The sequence below is a fragment of the Danio rerio genome, chromosome 17, assembly GCF_052040795.2.
Source record: "Danio rerio strain M-AB ecotype USA chromosome 17, GRCz13ab, whole genome shotgun sequence".
Taxonomy (NCBI): Eukaryota; Metazoa; Chordata; class Actinopteri; order Cypriniformes; family Danionidae; genus Danio; species Danio rerio.
The window spans coordinates 26019348-26042578 of record NC_141037.1 but is presented as its reverse complement, the minus strand read 5'-3'; the positions used below and the strand labels follow the sequence as shown (position 1 = coordinate 26042578).

At 35.6% G+C, this 23231-nt stretch overlaps 2 protein-coding genes across 6 annotated transcripts; both read left to right on the top strand.

Moving 5' to 3' along the window:
* Positions 1 to 326: 326 nt before the first annotated feature.
* On the top strand, positions 327 to 23122 carry si:ch211-15d5.11. Of its 5 annotated transcripts, none has more exons than XM_087290518.1 (15): positions 327 to 418; positions 2842 to 3074; positions 3175 to 3338; positions 5128 to 5195; positions 8563 to 8697; positions 8847 to 8978; positions 9067 to 9251; positions 10543 to 10865; positions 10948 to 11095; positions 11599 to 11773; positions 18830 to 18940; positions 19057 to 19209; positions 19745 to 19840; positions 20597 to 20670; positions 21801 to 23122. In XM_087290518.1, exons 2-15 carry the CDS (start codon positions 3013 to 3015, stop codon positions 21934 to 21936), a joined length of 1962 nt encoding a protein of 653 aa, XP_087146644.1. In that variant the 5' UTR covers positions 327 to 418; positions 2842 to 3012; the 3' UTR covers positions 21937 to 23122. The 5 variants fall into 5 exon arrangements, with proteins under 5 accessions (XP_087146644.1, XP_087146643.1, XP_087146645.1 ...); XM_087290517.1 differs by having other exon boundaries at positions 10945 to 11095; XM_087290519.1 differs by having other exon boundaries at positions 10945 to 11095; positions 20597 to 20733; positions 21563 to 23122.
* Positions 15167 to 23122, top strand: LOC110438041 (uncharacterized). The gene is made up of 6 exons (XM_087290523.2): positions 15167 to 15540; positions 16571 to 18940; positions 19057 to 19209; positions 19745 to 19840; positions 20597 to 20670; positions 21801 to 23122. The coding sequence occupies exons 1-2, from the start codon at positions 15229 to 15231 to the stop codon at positions 17090 to 17092; spliced, it is 834 nt and encodes a 277-aa protein (XP_087146649.1). The 5' UTR covers positions 15167 to 15228; the 3' UTR covers positions 17093 to 18940; positions 19057 to 19209; positions 19745 to 19840; positions 20597 to 20670; positions 21801 to 23122.
* Positions 23123 to 23231: the final 109 nt, after the last annotated feature.

Here is a 23231-nt window from a genome sequence, read left to right as displayed (position 1 = left end):
GCACGGAAGATTAAATTATAGAGTTTTGAAATAAGCGAATGTTTATAACAGTAGATTAGAGATTTTTATGTTTACAAAAAAGTGAATTTGTTTTTATTTACACCTGTTATATGCACCCTCGGTGATCGAAAATAAAATAAAAGTCACCTTATTAAAAAATGAATATAGCTGCTTTGCTATAAAGCACTGATAGCTACAAATATGGATTCACTCATATAAAGATATATATTTTATCCAATGCATTCTATGTGGACATTTAGCTGATGTACTTGAGAATTTAGGAGATTTTGATCGCAGTGTTGTGCTCTTATCTCATGACTGGTGACAGATTCACTGCAGCGGCATCAAAACACATGACAGCCCATCATGCGGAGCGTCCCGATCAGCTGCTCATTTTCTGGCATCATTAAAGACCAAGGTAAGCTCGGTTGATATATTTGGTGGTTTTACAGCATTAATACCAAAGTTTAGAGCCAAGTTGAGAGAAACGCGCAAAAGAGCCCAGCACAATGAATGATCCATCTTAGACTGCTGAAGAATTTGAATCAGATGCAGACATTAATCATCAGTTTCTGTATTATTGAGAAAAGAGACAGTTGTTAGTGACATTAAGCATTATTAATGATGTTTATATGCGTTAGAGTTGCTGCTGGACACAGAAGTGCGACATTGTGATGCTGCTCGGCCTTCAGCACTGCATTAAAAATCCCCAACTTCAGCTGTGTTTTGGGCCCGATTGTTGCTTCGACGTCTCTTTTATGTTATATTGCTTTAATCAAGCACATCATTTCTGGACTTTGAAATTTAATGTTTGCATAAGCGAGTCAGTTTGCAAAAATCCGCTTATTTGGGTTTTGTTAGACCACATGCACTTCCAGAGTAGCCTATTAAATGTGTATGGGTATATATTTAGCGGGTTCTTACTTTTTTTTGCATGGCTTTAATTGTTTATAGAACAAACGTCTGCTTAAATGTTTCAAATCACATTTGTGAAAAGTAAATATGACAATATGGGTGAAATAAAATACCTAAATCGTTCAGCATAACATTTTTGTATATTGAATGAATAAAAGAATCATCCTAAATTTTAGGAAAGTGGGGAAAAAAAGATTTAAAATGGTTATCCATGTTTTAGGTTTGAACTGTGTCCTCCTTAAAGACGCAATGTGTAAGATTTATTTACATTAAAAGCACTGGAACAGTGCTATATATGTTGCTGACTTATATGCATAGTTGAAGTCAGAATTATCAAAGCCCCTGAATTATTACCCCCTGTTAATTTTCTCAAAACAAAAAAAAAAAAGCTCAAATGGGCTAATGATTTTGAAATTGCTTTTATTCTAGCCAAAATATAACAAACAAGACTTTCTCCAGAATAAAAAATATTATCAGGCATACTGTGAAATTTTCCTTGCTCTGTTAAACATAATTTGGAAAATATTTAAAAAAGAAAGAATATCAAAGGGGGGATAATAATTCTGACTTCAACTGAACATTACACCAAATAAGCAATTTCAACAGGTGACACAGGCTGTGTTCTGTCAACATGGTAATGACATAATATACTATTGATTTCTAGTTTCATAGACAACAGGGAATCACCAAAGATACTTATTTGATATGTTGTGTGTTTTATTAGACTGCACAGAGCAGCATTATAACAAAAATGCCAAATTAATTTAGTGTGTCCCAGTACTGGGTTGCAGCTGGAAGGGCATCTGCTGCATAAAACATGTGCTGGATAAGTTGGCGGTTCATTCCACTGTCATGACCCCTGATTAATAAAGGGACTAAGTCAAAAAGAAAGTGAATGAATGAATGAATGAATTTTGTATGAACAGCATTGCTTCTTCTGTTTGTGATTACAAGCTGAAGAACCGTAAATGGCAGAATGACTGTGGCATAATAAAAGCTCCGCTGCTTTCATGCCACATTATGCTCTTCTCTCATCAGCAGTTGCTTCAGCGATCTCAATTGGCTTCCACGGCTTTCAGCTTTGTTCTGCTTCATACTATCATGATAATAAGTTTTGAATACTTCAGCTTCAGATTTTAGTGTTTCGTATAGAATGTAATGAAGACGACAACTCCCATAATTCTCACACTCAGTCACGCTGTTATCAAACTACAGCTTTATTGTTGTTGTAAATAAGCCGCCTCTAGCAGCAAAATTAGCTACTCTGCCTTTAAATAGAGTATTTTAATATGTAATCAAATGATCCTTATTAGGGTGGCACAGTGGTAAGAACTGTTACCTCATAGCAAGTAGCTGATTTGAGTCCCGGCTTGGCCAGATGGCATTTCTGTGTGGAGTTTGCATGTTCTCCTTGTGCTGGTGTGGGTTTCCTCCGAGGACTCCGGTTTCCCCCACTGTCCAAAGACATGCAGTATAAATGAATTGAATGAGCTAAATTAGCCATATGGTGTGTGTGTGTGTGTGTGTGTGTGTGTGTGTGTGTGTGTGTGTATGTGTGTGTTTGTGTGTGTGTGAAAGTGTATGGGTGTTTCCCAGTACTGGGTTGTGGCTGGAAGGGCATCTGCTGCATAAAACGTTTGCCATAATAGTTGGTGTATCATTCCACAGTGGTGACCCCTGATAAAAAAAAGGACTAAGCTGAAGGAGAATGAATGAATGATTCTTAATAATGTACCTGATGTTTTTGGTATATGAATTACAAACTTTGAAAGAATGGCATTTTGATGGGTGTCTGTTTCTGTAAATTGTAAAATGTATAAAATGTCAGTTTTTCAGGTAAGAAATAATGAAACAGGACTTATCAATTAACTAAAACTAAATAAAACTCAGTTACGGACACTCACCGTTCTTGGTCTCATATTGCAGGTTTACTGTAGAGTTCAGAAAATGCTGATGATGATGAGGATGGTGAGGAGGAAGAGGAAGTATTCCAGATGCCGACGCAGCAGTGGGCAGTCATTTCATCGCTGATTCCTGCACTGGAAGTGTGAACTTTTTTTTAAACTGACCAGTTCTCAATCTCAGCAGTGAGACCTCATGGACCACAGAGCTCCGAGAGACAAGAGCAGGGCCAGCTATTTTGGAAATGTTAAAAACAGGTACGGTCTGGTTGGGTCAAAAGTGATAGATATAAAACAGAAACGTTAAAAATGTATAGATCAAACTAAGTCACAAAGCGACCTGTCATTTTGTCATTAGACTGGGATCAAAGCTGCCAGCTGGAATTTCGCAGACTCCAGGCTTCATTTCTGCTCAGTGCTCCATTGGTGCTCCGGGTGCGATGGGGAGGAGTGTTGGACAGGAGGGCGTCAAAGGACATCACCATATCCGAAACCCCAAGCTAAGACAATACTATCTGAAAGGTTTGTAAAGCCCCGGTCAGATCACACTATTTTTATTGTCGGTTACGAAAGTCACTATGTCAAATTCTGCGTTTTTTTTTTAAATAATTAATTATTTTTATTTATTATTATTTTTTTTTTTATAAATCTTGATAAAATCTTGACTTGTCATGGGTAACAAATGGGCCAGAATACACGTTCTTTCACGATCAGTCATCCCGCGATGTCTACGACGAGCATTATTTCCCAAAGCAGTCACAAGTGTTGCTATAACAATATTTCTCATCTTAATTTCAATGTTTTTTCTATCTTAAGTCAATCTCAATAAACGCTCACGCTTGCTGACAGCTAGGCTACATTATTTAAGGGCATTCATTATGACATCGATGGGATCAAACATATTTTTCCTTTTAATATTAAGATAGTTTCTTTTACATCTAAATGCATATTTTCCAGCTAGGGTTGCTTATTGAACACTCCCTCGCCTGAACTTGCCTTAAGTGAGACGGAAAAATTAAAGCACATCATCAGCAAGGACAAACCAAATGCTCAAGACATAATCTTAAAATAATGACATATTTTAAAAAAAAGGACAAATATATGACAGAGGTTTGTGATACAACAATTACAGTGAAGCATTCATTAAATTCCTATTTTCAACTGAGCTTAGAAAAAAAAAAACATTCACCTGCACAGCTGAGTAATGTACGGGCAGGAACAAAAATATGATTTGTGTATTTTTCTTGGAAAAAAAATCTTTTTTTAAATGAATTTTGTTTGGTATAATTTGCATCTCAACTTTAATGTATTTTTTGTTCATCAGTCATCTACTAGATAGACAAGAATAACGAATAGCATCTAAGGTGACGTGGTTCAAAACCAGCCATGGTTTGTTAAATAAAATAAAACCTAGCCTAAATAAAATTACAGTGATATATTCACAATTTTAGAGAAATTTATATTAAACATTTCATTTTTAATGACAAAATCATACATTGCCAGTTTAATTAAGTAATTTGAATAAGCAAAACAGGCTTTTATAATGTATTTGCAACACTGAACATGTTTGCAGAATACCTCGGAAGAACGAACTCGTTTGGAAGGCTAAGAGAACTCAGAAACAAGTTGTTAGAAAGAAGATGTCTGCATATTTGTGCCACTTTATCAGATAAGATCAATCAGATATCAATGATTGATCTTATCCACCGGCGACCCACCCATAAGTGAATGTGCAGCCTATTTTTTGACTTGACCCATGTATTAACACCAGCACCTGCAGATATAACTGATAAATTATGTGCTTCTATTGTCTAGTGTCACCCACGTGACAGAGCTCGTCGTGAAGATCAGGGAAAAAATTAAACATGCTAGACTTTCTGCGATGGTGTCGTGAGGTGTAGCAGACAGTTGTGAACTATGCCACATTACATGACAAGAAAAGATTGAATCTTGTGTCACAACGCCAATTTGTCATTTACGACTCCCTACGACACCCTACGTCAAGGAAATCGTATAAAATATTTACTTTTAGTTGTTAAAATGTTAATATAAATATAAAAAAATATTGCTGTATTTTTACAGTACATTTTTAAAAGTACATTAAGGCCAGTTGTACACATAGAATTAAAGTCTGAAATTAAAACATTTCAGTCGTTGCTAATTAGAACTCAAATTTGACTGTGACTATGACACTAGTTTAAAATTATATTTCTTACTAGCCTAACATGCCCAGTGTGTTTGTAGTGAACAGCTGAATAAACAAACACATCTGCTTTCATGCTGTTTAAATACTTTTGCTCTATCTTTTTAGAGGCAGCGTTTCCAGCCAAAGATCCAACAATGAAGACTTTGGCGTTATGCACAAACAATGAAGATGGTGTGAGTAAAAGTTTTTAAACCTGTTCACACACTCCACCACCTTTACACTCCTGCCAATAAATATAATATAAAACAATAATATAACTGCCAGCATTATGTCATACATATCTGTCATCTACTGATAACTTAAGAGCAAAGGTTGTTGAAACACCCCGTTCAGTGAAGTCAAGCTTTGAAATTTCTCTTCTCTAATGAAAGCACTTAAATGGATATTTCAAGGAGAACTTGGGAACTTTACAGCAAATACAATGAGAGAAAATGGACTAAGTTTTTGGTAACTAATATTTATTCATTTTAAAAGTAATTAATAAAGCAAGGATGATAAACTAGGCTAATTTGATGATCAAGCTAAATGCTTTAGGTTCATATCCAATGTTCTCTTTTCTTCTCATTTCCTAAATTTGATGTCCATTGAGTGTCTTGTGTGTGCAAGAAGGAATGCTTTTTGTTTGTGTTCCACAGAGACAGAATATTTTAAAATACTATTTATTGTGTTACTAATTATTCAATCTCGACCAAATGACATTTATTATAAGAGTGTAACACATGGATTCTCAGTTTGGTTGTTCTGCTATTTGGAAACAAACTGATCTTAGGTTGCTATATAGTGTGCTGGTTTCAACCCATTTCAGGTCTAAATGATTGTCAAAGTGTGGAACATTTCGCTGTAGGTTTAAAGCTTTAACAATTGAAGTTAACCCCTTAACCGTTGCCTTGAATACTTTACTAACACCTTTTCCAGATGTTTTTCAGTAATGTCTTTCCAATATATATATATATATATATATATATTTTTTTTTTCTAAACCTGAACTTAATTTGACAAATGATGTAAAACATGTATAAACAATAATTTTGAAGTGTGAATTCCAAATGTGGGGTGACCATTAAGAGTTTAATATATGCAAATTATTAGATACTTATTTAAGAACAACTGACTTTTGTGTGGATTCTACATTTACATGTTATCCAACGGTATTTGCATGTTTGGAGACAGTTCTGTTCTGTTGCAAAAGCCAATCAGGTATTACACTGTGCAGAGTTCATGGATTTGTGTAACATTTATGGAAGAAAATCTATAGTATGTACTTTTCAGTATATAGAAATAATGAAATCAGAAGTCTTAATTGTTTTGGCTGAGTTGTCAATCTTCCTTCATTCATTCATTTATTTTCTTTTTGCCTAAGTCTCTTTATTAATCAAGGGTTGCCACAGCAGAATAAACCACCAACTGCCACAACCCATCACTGGGAAACACCCATACACACTCTTTCACACACATACACTACGGCCAATTTGGATTATTCAATTTACCTACTGTATAGCGCATGTCTTCGGACTGTGGGGGAAACCGGAACACCCGGAGGAAACCCACACCAACACGGGGAGAACATGCAAACTCCACACAAAAATACCAACTGACTCAGCCGGGGCTCAAAACAGCGACCTTCTTGCTGTGAGGCGATGGTGCTACCCACTGCGCCACCGTGACGCTAGTTTTTAATCTTCATAAATATTTTATTTTATATAATTCAATACAGGTCAGAATAAGTATGTGGTTTAAGCTTTACATAAACCATCAGGATGTATACAGTGAATAAAGATTAAATATTGTTTTAGTCATTTTTTGATATTTTAATTTGAATACCGTAAATCTATTTGAAACATTAAAATATCACTTTTATAGTTATGTTTAGGTGGCCACCATAATAGGACATCCCTCATATATCTATTTAGTTCATACACTGTAAAACCTAACAATGAAAATCACTAAATCAAATGAGTTAGTTTAACTCCTAATTTTTTTTAAAGTTACTTTTGACTTAATAACTCATAAACTGATTAAATTAAGCTGGATGATTTATGAATGAAGTTTTTTGTGTTAACTCTAATAATTTACATTAAATTTATTTATTCTAGTTTTCGTCTATAGCATACAACAAATTAATATTTAATCGATATTACAAAGAAGTACACTTAAAGTAAGGGTTCCTTATTTAAATCAGGTTAAAAACTATTAATGAAAAAGTTCATGTCTGAGAAATAGAAAAAAACTGCACATTATTCAGGCATCAGAACGGAAAGCCTTGCACATTTCTCCCTCAAGACCACATGGCATGTAGACGTTGTGGCAGTGGCTGATATTCTAAATGTTTGACAATATCAGCTCAAATAGTTTAAGTGTATATGATTCAATATAAATAAGTTTACAGTACTCAAACCATTTGGTTTCAAAACTTAAACAGTTTGCCGCAATCAGTTTCCTCAAACAGTTTGAGTTAACCTATCGGGTTTTACAGTGTAACAAATAAGAGATCAAATTTGTAACTTATTATTTACATGAACAACATTATGGAATCAGTCTGCCTAAAAAATGTTCAATATTCACAGCTGAAGCCTGTGCTTTACTTTTAGCTTTGGAATATATAGAAAATGTTCAACAAAGGAACTCATTTTTACGGACTCTAAATAATGCCTCCAAGGGATGGAATCTTCCAAAAGTGATCATCCCTTGATTCATAGTATTTTAACCAAAGTTCAACATCTACAAAACCAGTTTTATCATATCATTTTTTGCTGGGTTCAATGACATGCTGGCCTTTCAGTAAATGAGCAAGCTGAAACTGCTGCTAAGTACTTTTTGAAACAAGTGGTGAGCAAATGCCAACGTTTACATTTGAAAAAAGCAGCACGAGGAGTGGGATGCATTGAAAAATGTTAAATTGCATGATATACAACCTGAAAATCTCAAGCTGAATTAAGACATCTTACGAGTAGATTTGATCAAGTGATTTTTACCAGTCCTGTTGGAGGACATACAAGATGAACCCATGACTTTTTGCTTAAAAGTGAAGACCCCACTCGATGTTTATACTACACTGTTCCCCTTACTGTAAATCACATTTTACTAGACTGTCCTGCTTTTACTTATTCCAGAAGGCGTTTTTATGAAATGAACTCACTTAAAAACATTTCTGACAAAGTGACACCAAAAAAAAAAAATGTTAGAATTTTTTATTATACATTAACAATAAAAATCTTATTTAATTTATGTATTCATTTGTTTGTTATTTTTTATTGTATAATTATTATTGAAATGTTCTTGCCATGAAAATAGCCTTAACTGCTGACATGTCATTATTTTTCTTCTTTTTATTTAATGCCATTGACTTCTATAATTCCTTTTGCCTGAAATATACACCTTTATGATTGGCTCATAGTTTCTGGCCACTGTGACTCTCTCTAGTCATTTGATATCACGGGTCTATGAATAAGGAAATGAATGGGTTGGACAGCTGGTTGGAAGCAAGGGAAGTGAAATCGGTGGCAGTCTGACTATGTCTTTCCTTATGCACCACCTCAAACAGTTACCCAAGAAAAAGGCATCGACTTCTTCGCCAACAGCTTCTGTCCCAAGCCTCAATCCCTCGCTGGACACTTGTGTGGTGGGAACAGCAACTCTTGTGTCTCCCTCCACAGATGCAGAATATGACAAGCTGACGGTGAGTGAGTAATAGTCTGCTTAGAGACATTGTTGGTTGAAGCATTAGAGTGTAAACATAGCCTCAATACAGCTCTTTGTGACGCCATGCATACAGTAATGCGTTGACTCTTCTGCTGCTTTTGTGTGATATGTACTCATCACTCTTAGGATGTGGAGGCGGTTCCTTTACCTGATGGAAATGTGTGTTTATTGGCTCTTCCATCTGAATGCTCTCAAGGGGAGGATCCAGCCGGCTTGTCTTGCCTAAAGCTTTTCTCTCGTTACATCACAGACAGAAAGGTCTGAGTGTATTGTTTACATTATGCTGGCCTGTATTTCAATTGTGTTTCATCGAATGTAGCACATGCAACTCTCCGTGTCTCACTAGGGGGTGGTGTCTGGAATACTGCTGGTGACATCCAGTAAGATCTTTTTTGACCCTCAGAAGTCTCACCCACTGGTTCAGGAGAACGGCTGTGAGGAATATGTGTTCTCCTGCCCTGTGGATGATCTTGCCTCGGTGTCCTTCTACACGGATATCTCTCATGTTTACTTCAGCAAGACCACATACAGGTGCTTCCTGCTTCACTGCTGTTTACGAAATCGAAAAGTTGCTTTTACATATTATTTTCATACAGTTAAGGAATTAGGTGAGCTTAAGTTTAAACAAGATATGCTTACTTTTACAAAATGTTTTATGGGATTTAATAGAAGGCAGACAGCCGAGTTCATTTGTAATATCAAAGTTTTATAACATTTCTACAATTTATAATGTCATTAAAAGGGTCCATTTATGCAAAAAACACTTTTATAAGGGGTTTAAACACAGTTGTGTGGCAGCAGTCTGTGAATATAAGCAGGTTCTAATGGTAAAAAGTATTAATTTTATTTTGTATGATCACATTTCATAAAAACAGTCTGCACAAACACTTTGATTGACATTCTCTTTTTGTACATGTCATCAGAAGGGGGAAAGCCCCGCCCATTATTGACAATCTCTATATCATTAGCATAGGAGTTAGTCTTGTTTTCAATGTTTCACTATGCTGGCACACAGGCATTTGTAGCTCCACCTACTTTTGAATTGCTGGGAGCACAATCTCATTTGAATTTAAAGCAACAGTCACAAAAATGGCACAATTAAAGCAACCAGAAGCCTTAAAAAGTCAGTTTCAAAGAGTTATAAAACATTATTTGTGTTGTATTTTGTGCTGAAATGTCACATTTACACTCAAAAAAGATCAGAGATGTATTTTAGATCTTGTAAAATGAGAAATAATAGGTGCCCTTTATAGTTCACCCCAAAACTGAAAATTCTATTCTTAATTACTTGTTCAAACCCGTTTGGCTTTCTTCTGTTAAACACAAAACAATTTATTATGAAGAAAGCTGGTAACCTGTAACCATTGACTGCTGTAGTACTTGTTTTTTCAATATAGCTTTGGTTTTCAAAATATCAACTTTAGGGTTGAACAGAATATAGAAACAAACTCAAATAGGATTGGAACCATTTGAAGAAGAGCAAACAGTAAGTAAATTTTTATATTTTTAAGTGAACTATCCCTTTCATTTTTAAAAATTATTTGAGTTCCCTTAAAAGGTAGAAAAATATATATTTTTAAAAACAAAACTGTAACTGAGCTTTAAATTAGCTTTTAGATTGTTTAATTGTATTTTTAAGGACAGCATAATGATTGCCATATTTTTAACACTCTTTACATAAAATCACATTTCATTTAGTGCAAAAATAGTTTATATACAAATACAATCTTTTTACAGACATATTGAAATCAAAATAATTTCACAACTATTGAGTTGAGATTTATCCCATGCAGATCTTATTTTTTAACCTTATGTTTTCCAGATGTAACAGTTCTAAGACATCAAAGAGCAAAACGCATAGCAACAAGAAACCCCACCACTCGGCATTAGAGGACATACCTGCTCCTGATTCATGTGATCCCACAGCAGCTCCGAGTGCGAAAGCTGAAGTAGAGGATGAGGAAAGTGGAGAGACTGGAGACATGGCCGATGCTGAGAGACAGCTGACTCTACAATCCGGAGGAATGCTAACTGCGGCTGCTACTTTCTGCTGTGGAGGACCAGACAGCGTCCAGAGAGGAAACAACCCATTTGAACACTCAGACAAAACCCAACAGCAGTCGTATTGGGAAAGACAGTTATTAGGTAAACTAAAGAACTTCATCAATAAAGTTATCTTTTTACTCATCACCTTATGCTTTTAGATATCTCTCTCTTTACTTAGCAGATCCATGCACTTCAACATCAAATTGTGGCATAAACGGATCTCTGATGTTTGTGAGAATTCGACAGAAACTGCAGCATGGGAAGAAAAGGGCTTTTTCTAAATCTAAAATTGCCTCTAGAGACGCCTGGTTCACCATGCAGCAGGAAAGGTACTTAAGGGGTCCTGACATGCATTAAGGATCACTAAACTCAATCTAATTTGAAGGGTACAAATAAATCAACTTTTATGAATAAAGAATTATTATTACATTTATAATAATTTATATATAAATAATAAAATAATAAATATTTTTTTGAATCTTACTTTTGTATACTGCGTAAATGTGTGCAGGAGTTATTGAAAAAATGTAGCAATTTTATGTAATGTTACTGGATAAACATTTTTTTTTTGTTAATCTAAAATCTGGCCACCATTATTAATGTTATTATTTTAATATTCATGCAGATTTAGCAGTTTACAAAAATGAAAAAAACAGTTTAAACATATTTTGTCTAACTTAAGGGTAAAAAAGGCTTTAGAATTTTTTAAATAGAGGTCTCTTGAAGAAAATATTGTAGATCATTGACATAGACCGGCCTTCTTGGTGAAATGAAAAGTGTCACAGTTCACAGTGCTTAATCTCTCTGTGTTGTTCCTTCTCTCTGTCTGTAGGTCAGATGAGCTGTACGCTTACCTGAGTCAACATCGGCCTGACCTGTGCATCCTGGAGGGAGATGAGGAGGACGAGGCAGAGCGTGATGAAGAGGATTTTGTGCTTCTGGATGAAGAGGAGCAGGAAGAAGAAGATGAGTCTCCACGAGCAAGCCACACTGGAGAGGACTGGGAGGTTAGTTTTATAGATATAGATTGAACAAGTAAATTGAGAGAATGCAAACCAAATAAATAATTTGAAAACGATGTAGAACATGTAGAATATGCAGGAATTGATTTCTCTAACTTTAATAACACTAAAAACTCTCTTTGTAAATATACAGTCAAGCACTGAAGTTATTCATGCCCAAGGTTTATGAATATTTTCGGGCTGGACTGTATGTATCTGTAAATAGAGACATTTAATAATCTTTACCCTTTAATACTCCTAAAGGGGTAGTTCATAGTACTTAGAAATGAATCTGCTGCTATTTTATTCACCTTCAAGGGATCCAAGAAGTAGATACCTACTTGTCTTCAGTTAAAGAAGATTTTTTGCTTAAATTGTAGTCATTGGAGTTATTAAATCCAAGTCAGCTGCCACAAGCACATTGAGAGTAAAAAAATCATATACAGTCAAAACAACAACAAAAAGATATCCAGTGGCTACTGACAATATATTGAGGCAAAAAGAGTCTGTTAGAACATTGTTACCTTTAATCCACAGCCTTGACAAACATTTTAAAATCACAAAAGACTGGCTCAGAAAAACAGAAAGTCAAACTGCTTTACCACCAGGAGTGAATTTAACCAATAAGCAAGTTAACCGGGCGCTTAGGGCCCCAGGAAATCTGAAGGCTTCCAAATAAATACCTAGGAATATAAACAATACCTATGAAATATATACAACATTGTTTTCAATCATATTTTGTATAGTGAGGCTCCCCCACCTTCAATCATGGACCAGTCCAGCAATCAAATCCGTAAAGAATTTCATCTAAGAAAACAAATCGTTACAAAGGTTTTTTACATGCTTTACATGTTATTATTATTTTGCATTAAGATAAAATGTAGAAAAGAAGATGGAATGATATAAGAAAAAAATCTGCAAAATGATAATAATAAAAAAATAAACACTAAAAGGTGAATTTTTTTTACTTTTGGGCCCCGTAGCTGGAATTGCTTAGGACCCAAAAATCACTAAATCTGCCCCTGTTTACCACAAAATGAGAGGAAAAAAAATGTCAATATTGTAACAGAAACCAAACTATAAAACACATTCTTGTGGAATGCCCTGTGTTTAATGTTTTTAGACATCATTTTTTTTATCTGGAGAAAATTTAAATTAAGTGAAGTTTATGTATAAACAAATTTCGAGAGGATCACGTGCTTATGATTGCTAGCGGCTGGATCCGCATTATCCAATTCAGTACGCTCCAATCAGATGACTCCTAAACTACTATAAATACCCTGGGTTTCATTCCACTGCTATCTTCGTTTTGAAGAGTCCCCCCTTCCACCCCTACTCCTCCTTCTTAGATGGGTGACACGGTGGCCCAGTGCATAGCACTGTTGCCTCACAGCAAGAATGTCTCTGGTTCCAGGCTTTACCAAACCAGCAGACATTTCTGTGTGGAGTTTGCACTTCTCCCCGTGCTCACGTGGGTTTCCCCCGGGTTCCCCGGTTTCCTCCCACTGCCTAAAAACATGCAATTAAGTTTTTTATTGAATAATCTAAATTGGCACCATAGATATGCTTCTAGTACGGAGTTACCTTCAAGAGCAATCACTTACTGTTCATTGGTTACTACAGCAGGGGAGTTCTCGAGATCTACCTGAGCTCAAACTCCCCTCCCGCCTTGCAACGGGAGGGAGACCTGGGCTCGAGGATCCTATGAGCTCAGGGCTCTCTCCTGGGACAGCATGCCAAACAAGCTTTTATAATTAATCATCAGCTAAGTGTGAACTCTTGAAATATATTTTAATGTGAATCCTTCTAAACTTGTACATTTTATTAAAGGTGCTGTAGGTGATCTGATAAAAAATGCTAACCGCTTAGCTTATTATCTTTGGACGGCGGGGAAGGACTGTGATTCAAAGTCTAACCCCCTGAAATCGCGAGCGCGTGCACTGCGTCACAACAGCAGGCAGCCAACCCACTAGTTCATGTCTTCGCCAGTTAGTTAGTGTTTAGCCAGCGCCGTGCAGGAATTACATTTATTACTTAGCCACACTTACATGCTATTTTACAGTGAATATTCAGAGTAGCATGGTAAACAGTATAGGAAGGCTGTCATTGTTCAAAAATTACCCAATGTGAATATAAAAGCAACTTCAGCTCAATAAAGCAGGTTAGGCGGAATAGCGCTATTTACTGATGTTTTGTTGTTAAACTAAATAAAAATCTTTATTATCGATGCTGTAAAAGGACCTTATGAAACTGAAAATAATCACATCAATCTTTCACCTGGAGATTTCAGTGGCTGAACAACAGGTCTGTGCATATAGGTCATTCATAACACAACACAATCTAACATATCTTAACCTGACTAAAATAGTTTTAAAACAGAACATTACCTGTCTAACAGTAATACTTCAGCCATGGTGTCGTCCTTCCTCCAGCGTGCTAAAGTAACTCAAATATTGATTCAGGTTTTTAAAAGTTTCAATTCAGCATTTGATAGACGGGCACGCGCGAATGGCAGATCTGCGTGAACAAATGCGCAGAAGTCCGAATCTGAAACATACGACATGTTTCTTTAGACAATCACCTACTGCCCCTTAAAATAATATTATAATTATTATTATTTATGTATTTTATCTTGTGTATAATTTATTGCTGTTGATGACTTTTAATTGTTAGAATATTTGTATAATTTTAGAAAAGTGTTATATATGAAATGTGGTAAACTTTATCCTTTTTTGCCATGACATAGCCAGAGAAGTTGATATAGCAATAACCTCAAAATTCTCTCTTACCACAAAATGTGTCAAAACTAACAACAAAATCATTCAGAATTTTACATGTTGCAGATGCTTTTGCTTTATTCAGCAAATTTGTTTTCAACATTGATGATGTTTCCTGCAATTACATACATTACAATGTTTCCTGTGCATTAAAGTAGCATTTTAAATGTTACAATATTACTGCTGTTCCTTGAAGAATTTTTACAAACCCGAAACATTCGTTCACCTTTATCTTATATTATCTTTAGATTGCTGGCCTTACAAGACACAGCGGGTCACCTCTTACGTACATGCGTCTTTTATCCTCTCAGATATATCTGTTTATTCTCATTTTATACAAGATGATAAATGTTCATACATTATGATTTTAAAATGTATGTGTAAAATACCTTAACAGACCAAGATGATTAGAGGATAAATGGTATCTTAAAGAACCTATAGCTGTTTTACAAATAAGAAATGACTATAAGTACTTACTAGATAAGAAGGCCAGCCCAATGACTGTAAAAAAGTTATATTCATCGAAAAAGAAAAGGCTGTTTTACAGGTACCACAGCGCCTTCGGTCGTGAGAGTGGAGAACTGCAGCTCTACCTCAAACACTCGCGTCCGCGCACAGCAGTGACGTCATCGCAGTGTCCAGGAGCCTTTGCGCGTTGATGTTTATCGTGTTTTCGCAGCTAAAATGAAATTAAGTAACTTCGAGAAGACGTTGGCGGAGAACGTACGGCGACACAGGATCATCTATGACCCGAATCTGCACGATCATGGTGATCTTGAGTTGACACAAAGTGCGTGGAACGATATCTCCGCCGCCACGGGGAAGAACGAAGCGGTGTGCCGTAAAGCGTGGAAAAATCTAAGAGACAAGTTTGTGCGGATCAAGAGGAAGATCCACACGAACAGCAAGGATCCAGGCTCATACAGGAAGATCGTGGCAGAGCTGGGGTGGTTGTGCCAATATGTTAAACATCGAGAAAAAAGTCTGAATGCGAAGGTAAGCAACGCAAGTTGTTTTATTAGTAACGTGACTGCCTGGAGATTATTAGCTTCCTATTTAATTAAGTACACCCGGTTCTAGCTGATTAAATTGTATCATGTTGTCTTGTATGATTTATATGATCAATAGACTTTATACAGTCGTACTGTAAAAATCTTCTTAAGTTCTGTCAGAAAGTAAACAAGGGGGCATGGCTTGGGAAGCCTTTCACTTACTGAGTCTCATGATCTGTTTATTATCTGACATGCTTATAAATATCTTTAGAGCAAAATATATTTAGAGCAAAGAAATGTGTACAGTACTGGAACAACAAGTAAATGATTATAGAATTTTCATTTTTAGGTGAACAATCTTTTAAACTAAAGCATGAATACACTGATCGCATTCAAATCTGCCTCGGTCAATCTAAAAACTATATAAATTATTTATAGTGGCTTTCAAACTATAGAGATAATTAATAAATATATTGATTCAAGATTGTAATTAGGCATGGGCTGGTATGAGATTCTGACGGTATGATAACTATGAATAAAAATATCACGTTTTTTTATTATGGTTTTACTTCACAATTACTGCTCTAAAATATATTATTTTTAAATGTCTGGGTAAAACAGATACCTTTTCCCCTTTGAACATAATACATTTTACTTTAAGAGACATTTAAAATATTTTAGAGCAGTAAATATGTCAGGCTAAATAATTCAGATGAATCATTGACTTTTGGTGTCTTTAATAGTTTCAAACTAATGTCTGTACAATTTAAAACAGCCTCTTTTGACGTCTTGATACTGTTGTCCTAAAAAATGAAAATAAAATAAAAAGAAATCTTACATATACCGTAGGAATGGTATAACAGAAAATTTTGGCTGTTTTAAAGCTTTTCCAAATTGTGGTATACCTTAAAAACTGTTATCGTCCCATGCCTAATTGTATTATATGGGGATATTTGTAAAAACAAATCTATTTTTTTGTATGTTTACAATTTGTGCTGTTTAGACCTGAATGTAATAGTGTTTTCTCCATTAAGGATGGATGTAAAGGAGTCACGTTTGAGGAGTTCATGAAGACAGACAACTTACAGATGTCCTCAGCATCAGGAACATCAGAGACTGGGACTTCAGACAACCCTTCACCTCTGTCCCTCATGCCATCATCGCCAGTTCCATCCACTCCTGTTCTCCCTACTCAATCTACTCTTGTTCCTGCTACCTCGTCCACACCGCCTCCACCCTGTCCATCGTCCAAATGTTACCCCTCGCCTTGTTTAGTTTCAGCTTTCTCTGTCCCAAACATCTCACCCAGTCCCAATGCCTCACCATCTTCTTCAGAATTGATGCCTAAAAGGAAGTCCACCTCTGAAGCTTGCTTGTTGAATATGCTGGAGCAGATGGAATGGACACGGGAGAAGACCCCACATCAGGACAGTGAGGATTTCAGATTCGCTTCTGTCGTCGTGGACATGTTGGCCAAAATTGACCCTCGGATGAAATCCGAGGTTAAGTTCAAGATATATCAAATGCTATATGAGGCTGAGCGAACCAACAAGTAACTGAAAGCATTCACTGAGGACTCTGAACTACAGAAAGATTATTTTCTTGAATATGGCCATTTTGCAAATAGAGTTTGCACAGCATTACAATTGTGAATAGTTTTATTTAATAGTACTATTAATAGTATGATTTTATTTTTAATAAAATTTCAAAACTCCTTTGTGTATTGCTGCTATATGTGAAGACACAAAGTGAACACAAGTCAAAGAATATGATCAGTTTTTATGTGGTATTAGAGTTCAGTTTAATAGATTAGAAACTACACTGCATACCTTAATGAGTCCACAAACTACATACATTATTAAAAGGTTTTACCTTAAATTAAGTACACCACGAGGATGAATAAGAGCCAGCAAAATGGAAATTGAATGTACTTATATGGTGACAACAGCTGTTTTAATTACATAGCAGGGTGTAGTTCCAGCATCAGCACTTTTTATGTTTGGTAAGATTTTTATACTGCAGTAAAAACCTTAATCGGTTTTATTATGGTGGTTTGCATCGTCTCTTCCAAACTGGTCTGACTCGGGTTGCTAAATCTTTTTCAACCAATCAGACTTACGTTTTTTCTGAAAACTGACCTGGAAAATTTGGAAAAGTCCCATTGGACCAAACTTTGTGACCTCATAACTTTACGCCAGACTGTCATACAAGCTTAAGTGTGGGCTGATTTACCTTTGACTACCAATCAATGATCATTTTAAACTTTTTAGCCACACCCCAGCAACCACTTATGGCACCCTAACAACTGTCCCATTGACTTCCATAATAAAAAAAACTGCCATTGGCTTTACATTGGACATACTAACAACAGCAATTCATATTAGCAATATACCAATCCATACTGGAAACTGTTAGATTTTGCTGTATTTGGCTTAACCGTTCTTGGGTGGCTCGCCAATGTATTAGATTACTCTAATACATAAAATAAGTAAGCTGACCAAAGTTCTTATGGAGAGAAGACTTTATTGAAGACAATCAATAGTGCAGTTCCTCAGCAGTGATGTTAACCCGTCGGTCTTCAAGTAACTTAACCCAAAGTACTGTCTGTGAGACAGTATACTAGCATCAAAAAAACCATTCTGTTTACGAGGCTCAGCAGGACCCTCTTCAGATGTTTCAGCTGTTGTTTTGCTAATACCCATTGAGATTGTAAAAGGGTCATTTAGTTCACACCTATCAGTTTGTGGGGGTCGAGGCACAGGTCACCCCATCTTATCACATCAGAGTTTAATCAATGTAAATGCAACTGAACTAAAATGCACATCATCTTTCAAAACATACTAACAAACATACTAACATACTAATCATAATAGTAACATGCTAATTAGAACACTTTAGCAACCACCTAGCAACATCTAGTAACCACTCAAAACACCCTAGTAAGAAACATGACAATCCATACTAGAAAAATACAAACACATGTACTTATCTATGTATGCCGACTGTTTCTAACTTCTTAAAATCTACTTCAATGATTTAAACTTTAAAACTACTTCAAACTTTCAGGCTAGGCTTTCTCAAGACATTATAAAGTTTGTCTACGAACTTTTACTTTTTAAAAGATTCTTTAATGAATATAACATCTTTCTAGAAGTAATAGTCTTTTTTGCAACTGTATAACTCTTTAAATGTACTGGTTTTATCCTTGTATCCTAATGAGATATTATTTTATAGTAGTTGACCTAAAGCTTACAACAGTGGTGGTTTGTCACGCACACATTGTTCCTGTACAGATTGTGTCAGCGGAGGAGAGTGCGCTGAAAGCTCCAGGCTCTACTGAACCAGATAGTTTGAGTTACATACTGAGCCAGAGTGTCATACTGGATGCTCAACAAGTTAAAGAGGTCAGTATGCACCTGCACATAGCCAAAGTCACAGCACAACTCTCTCTGAATGGAGACTCTGAGTCAGGTTGTCCAGTTAAGAGAGTTTGATATGCGCTATATGACTCTTCTCTCAGATCTCCAGAGAGCTTCCTCCACGTACAATTGGATACACATGGCAGCTGTCGTACAGCACAGACAAACATGGTGCCAGCCTCAAGACTCTTTACAGGAAACTCAGCGCCACGGACTCACCTGTGCTGATTCTCATCAAGGACCACAACCAGCAGGTCAGTCATTATTAGGCCCACATGGAAATTGCTTGCAGATTTCTACATATTTTTTTAGTCTACCATTGTGTAAACAGATTCAGTTTTATATTAAATTCAGTATTAATATTGATTGTTATGCAAACGGTTATATAGTTTATTTACATTGCAGTTTGTAAAGTAATATTTAATGGGTTTTAGTAGATATATGAGAGACTTGCTTTGTTTACGAAACAAGTTGATTTAACTGGATTTGCGTTATAAACCTTAAATAAAAGTAATTATTTTTTATTTAATTTGGTAAGTTTTTATTTACTATACTCTCTAAATAATTTACAAAATTCTGCACAGAAATACCAAAAACATGTCCACAGATTCTGTTCGGCCCTAGTCATTATTCACAGCTCTGGTCAGAGTGGACATCTTATGAACAAGGGTTACATTTGATTTGATTAAAAAAAGATTCCCCACAACTCATCAGTTTAAATTAGTCAGTTGATTTAATTTGGTCAATATTGGTATATTAGCTCTTTGAGTGGTTTGAACTTCCCCTCAGGTTTTTGGGAGCTTTCTCTCACACCCGCTACATCCCAGTGATGCATTTTATGGTACTGGAGAGACCTTCCTATTCCTGTCTCACCCACGCTTTAAGGTAAATTCCAGTACATTTACATTGAGCACAATGGTTGGGTTCCAGATATAATAACGTCTATATTCTCCAAACGAAAACGGATTCATAACAATAAGTTGCCATTGTGGCTCTATGCAAAGAGATCTTTAACTCAGCTCACTGATTAATTTTAATTAAAAAAAAAAAAAAAAAAATATATATATATATATATATATATATATATATATATATATATATATATATATATATATATACACTTGAGTTTGGATCGCATTCTAAACATACTCCAATAAATGTTAAGGGATAAAATTAAAGAAACTAAATGCTTTTGTTTGGACACCTTGTCCAAAATGTGTAGATGTTTTGCAAATAAACGTTTAATATCTAAGGTTTAATATACTGTCTATTTTCTGTATTTGATTGCTGTAATTCGCAAGGCATTGTGGAATTGAAGCTACTTCTCTCAATAAAGTAGTGTTGAACAATTTTCTATTTTGAAATAGAAATCCTCCATGCATTTGTTTGCTTCGCGGTTTGTATTGTTGAGATTAAACTTTTAGCTGCTTGAATTAGTTTACAGCTCAACACACTTTATCAAAGACCTATTTTAAATTTCCATTGTGAAAAATAGCTCTGGAGTTAGTGCTGTTGTTAAACTAGGCAGAGTGTATAATGAACTCATTGAGGTTAAACAAATGGATTGGCCTTCAATGAGAATCAATTTCTTTATGGAAATCTGTGGTAAATACGCTTTAACAGATTTACATTTATTTTAAGTGTTTCAAGTGGACTGGTGAAAACTCCTTTTTCATCAAAGGAGATTTGGACTCTTTTGCCATTGGAGGAGGAAGGTACAGTACCATTTTGCATGTGCAGATACAGACTACCTGACAAAAGTCTTGTCGCCTATCCAAGTTTAAGAAACAACAAATAATAACTTGACTTCTAGTTGATCGTTTGGTGTCAGAAGTAGCTTATATGAAAGGCAAAGGCTTCTAGATTACACCTATTTTATTAAAACAAAATATAATCATGCCATAATTCTTTTATTATTTATTTAGGACAGTAAGGTATGTCTTTACTTTGACAAAAATCTTGTCACTTACAAGAAATAATTTACAGTATAGAATATAAAGTCCTGGTGAAGTGGAAGAAGAATCAATATTGTGTATGACTCCCATGAGCTTGGAGGACTGCATCCAAACATCTCTGCAGTGACTCAAATCTCTTATTAATAAAGTCATCTGGAATGACAAAGAAAGTGTTCTTGCAGTACTCCCAGAGTTCATCAAGATTCTTTGGATTCATCTTCAATTCCTCCTCCTTCATCTTACCCCAGACAGGCTCAATAATGTTCATGTCTGGTGACTGGACAGGCCAATCCTTGAGCACCTTGACCTTCTTTGCTTTCAGGAACTTTGATGTGGAGGCTGAAGGAGCGCTATCCTGCTGAAGAATTTGCCCTCTCCTGTGGTTTGTAATGTAATGGGCAGCACAAATGCCTTGATGCCTCAGGCTGTTGATGTTGTCATCCACTCTGCAGATCTCTCGCATATCCCCATACTGAATGCAAACCCAAACCATTATTTTCAAACGTGACTGATTTCTATGAGAATCTTGGGTCCTTCCAGGTTCCAATAGGTCTTCTGCAGTATTTGTGATGATTGGAATGCAGGGCAACATATGATTCATCAGAAAAATCTACCTTCTGCCTCTTTTCCAAATGATCAGCTAGAAGTCAAGTTATTATTTGTTGCTCTTACAACAATACTTTTGTCAGGTAGTGTATATTAACATTCTAAAGAAAGCACGTGTGTGATGGATTTATTTGTACAACATCACCTTCATGAAATCAGATGATAATTTATAGAATATTCTGACAATTTGCCTGTTGTCAAATACAAAACAAATGACTTATGATCATTTCAGACTTCAACACTTAAGCTTACTTGTAAATTTCACTTGCCTCTTTTCTCCTCAGTGGTCATTTCGGTCTGTGGGTGGATGAGAGGTTGTTTTTGGGCAGGAGCAGCCCTTGTTTCACTTTCAACAACTGCAGTCTGTCGGAGACCAACGATTTCACCATTCTGGACCTGGAAGCCTGGACATTCGGCTGACAGAACAAACATTGTAAATAATTCGAAACATCTTGATTTAGCGGAAAATATGGCCATTAATCATGAGTTTACTGACACTGGTAAAAGAAGGGAATGAGACACTGCGAACTGTGAAGTCAAGGGAAGAGTTTTACATTAAATGAAAGCTCACCCATCGTGTTTACTACCATCATGAAGAAGAAAAAAACTGCTTTGTCTTGTGATTAAGATGTATTTGAGTTTAAGGATTTGAGTTCAGGACTTAAATAAGTGCACATCATCGGACAAGAAATAGTTTTGGGCTGAATGAAGGACTTTATACCTAACATTATCTCAATGGTACGTTTCTAACATTGAAGTTGATGAAGAATCCCATTTTGTTACAGTGTGAATACTGTACATTTTTGTCTAAATCTGTTATTGTAGGACTCTAAACCTGACTTAAAAAGGATAGTTCAAACAAAAATGCACAAAAATGTCAATTTACTTCTTTCCAACCCTCAAGTGGCTCCATACCTTAATCTAAAATATATATTTTGAAAAAAAAAACATTGACTTCGATAGCTGGATAAAAAAAAATACTATTATAGAAATAGTTACAGGTTTCCATCTTATTTCAAAATATCTTCTTTTGTGTTCAACAGAAGAAAGTCAAAACTAAAGGGTATGTTAATTATGACAGAATTGTCAGTTTTGGGTGAACTATCCCTTTAACACCACTGATTATAGTCTTGTGTGCTGTTAGTAAGCACGCCATTGGCTGTATACACTGCTTTAGGCGTTAGTTTAAAGCCACAGCTGCACTTTTACACATGGAAAATTTTTCGCATCACTCAAGCCAAAACAAAACCAACACTGAAATGACTTTGGGTTGAATACCACAAGCATAAACTCTCAGACAAACCTCAGTTGCATGTTTTAATGTCTTGAGAGGCTTTTGGCTTCACAATCCTTTCTTAGGAATTCACATCAAGTCTTAAAAATCCCTGTGGAAGGATGATTACTGACATGTAGGAAAACCTTCTTTCTGTAAATAACTCTTAAAATGGTAATAACACCAGTTCACAAAGATGTCTGTGCAAAAACAATAGATCTGCAAATCGTAAATAAGAGTCAAACTAATGCAATATTTATACATGTGAAAATGCAATCACTCAATACTGGAAGTGTTCATTAACTCATTGCCTAATAAAGCAGATTAACACTTGCTGTTTTGTTCATAAAAAGAATATTGTTTTAGACATTTTTAGAGTATAAGTTACACAAAACTGTGGTTATAGGGTTATGATTTTATATTTAGACACTGGAAATTGTTA

Excerpts from the sequence above, each read along its gene's own strand:
- si:ch211-15d5.11 (XM_087290517.1), top strand. The coding sequence starts at position 3,013 with ATGGACCACAGAGCTCCGAGAGACAAGAGCAGGGCCAGCTATTTTGGA. Across the intron at positions 8,698-8,846 it reads CAGAATATGACAAGCTGACG|GATGTGGAGGCGGTTCCTTT; the intron begins GTGAGTGAGTAA and ends CATCACTCTTAG. Across the intron at positions 10,866-10,944 it reads TTGGGAAAGACAGTTATTAG|CAGATCCATGCACTTCAACA; the intron begins GTAAACTAAAGA and ends CTCTTTACTTAG.
- LOC110438041 (XM_087290523.2), top strand. The coding sequence starts at position 15,229 with ATGAAATTAAGTAACTTCGAGAAGACGTTGGCGGAGAACGTACGGCGA. Across the intron at positions 15,541-16,570 it reads AAAAAAGTCTGAATGCGAAG|GATGGATGTAAAGGAGTCAC; the intron begins GTAAGCAACGCA and ends TTCTCCATTAAG.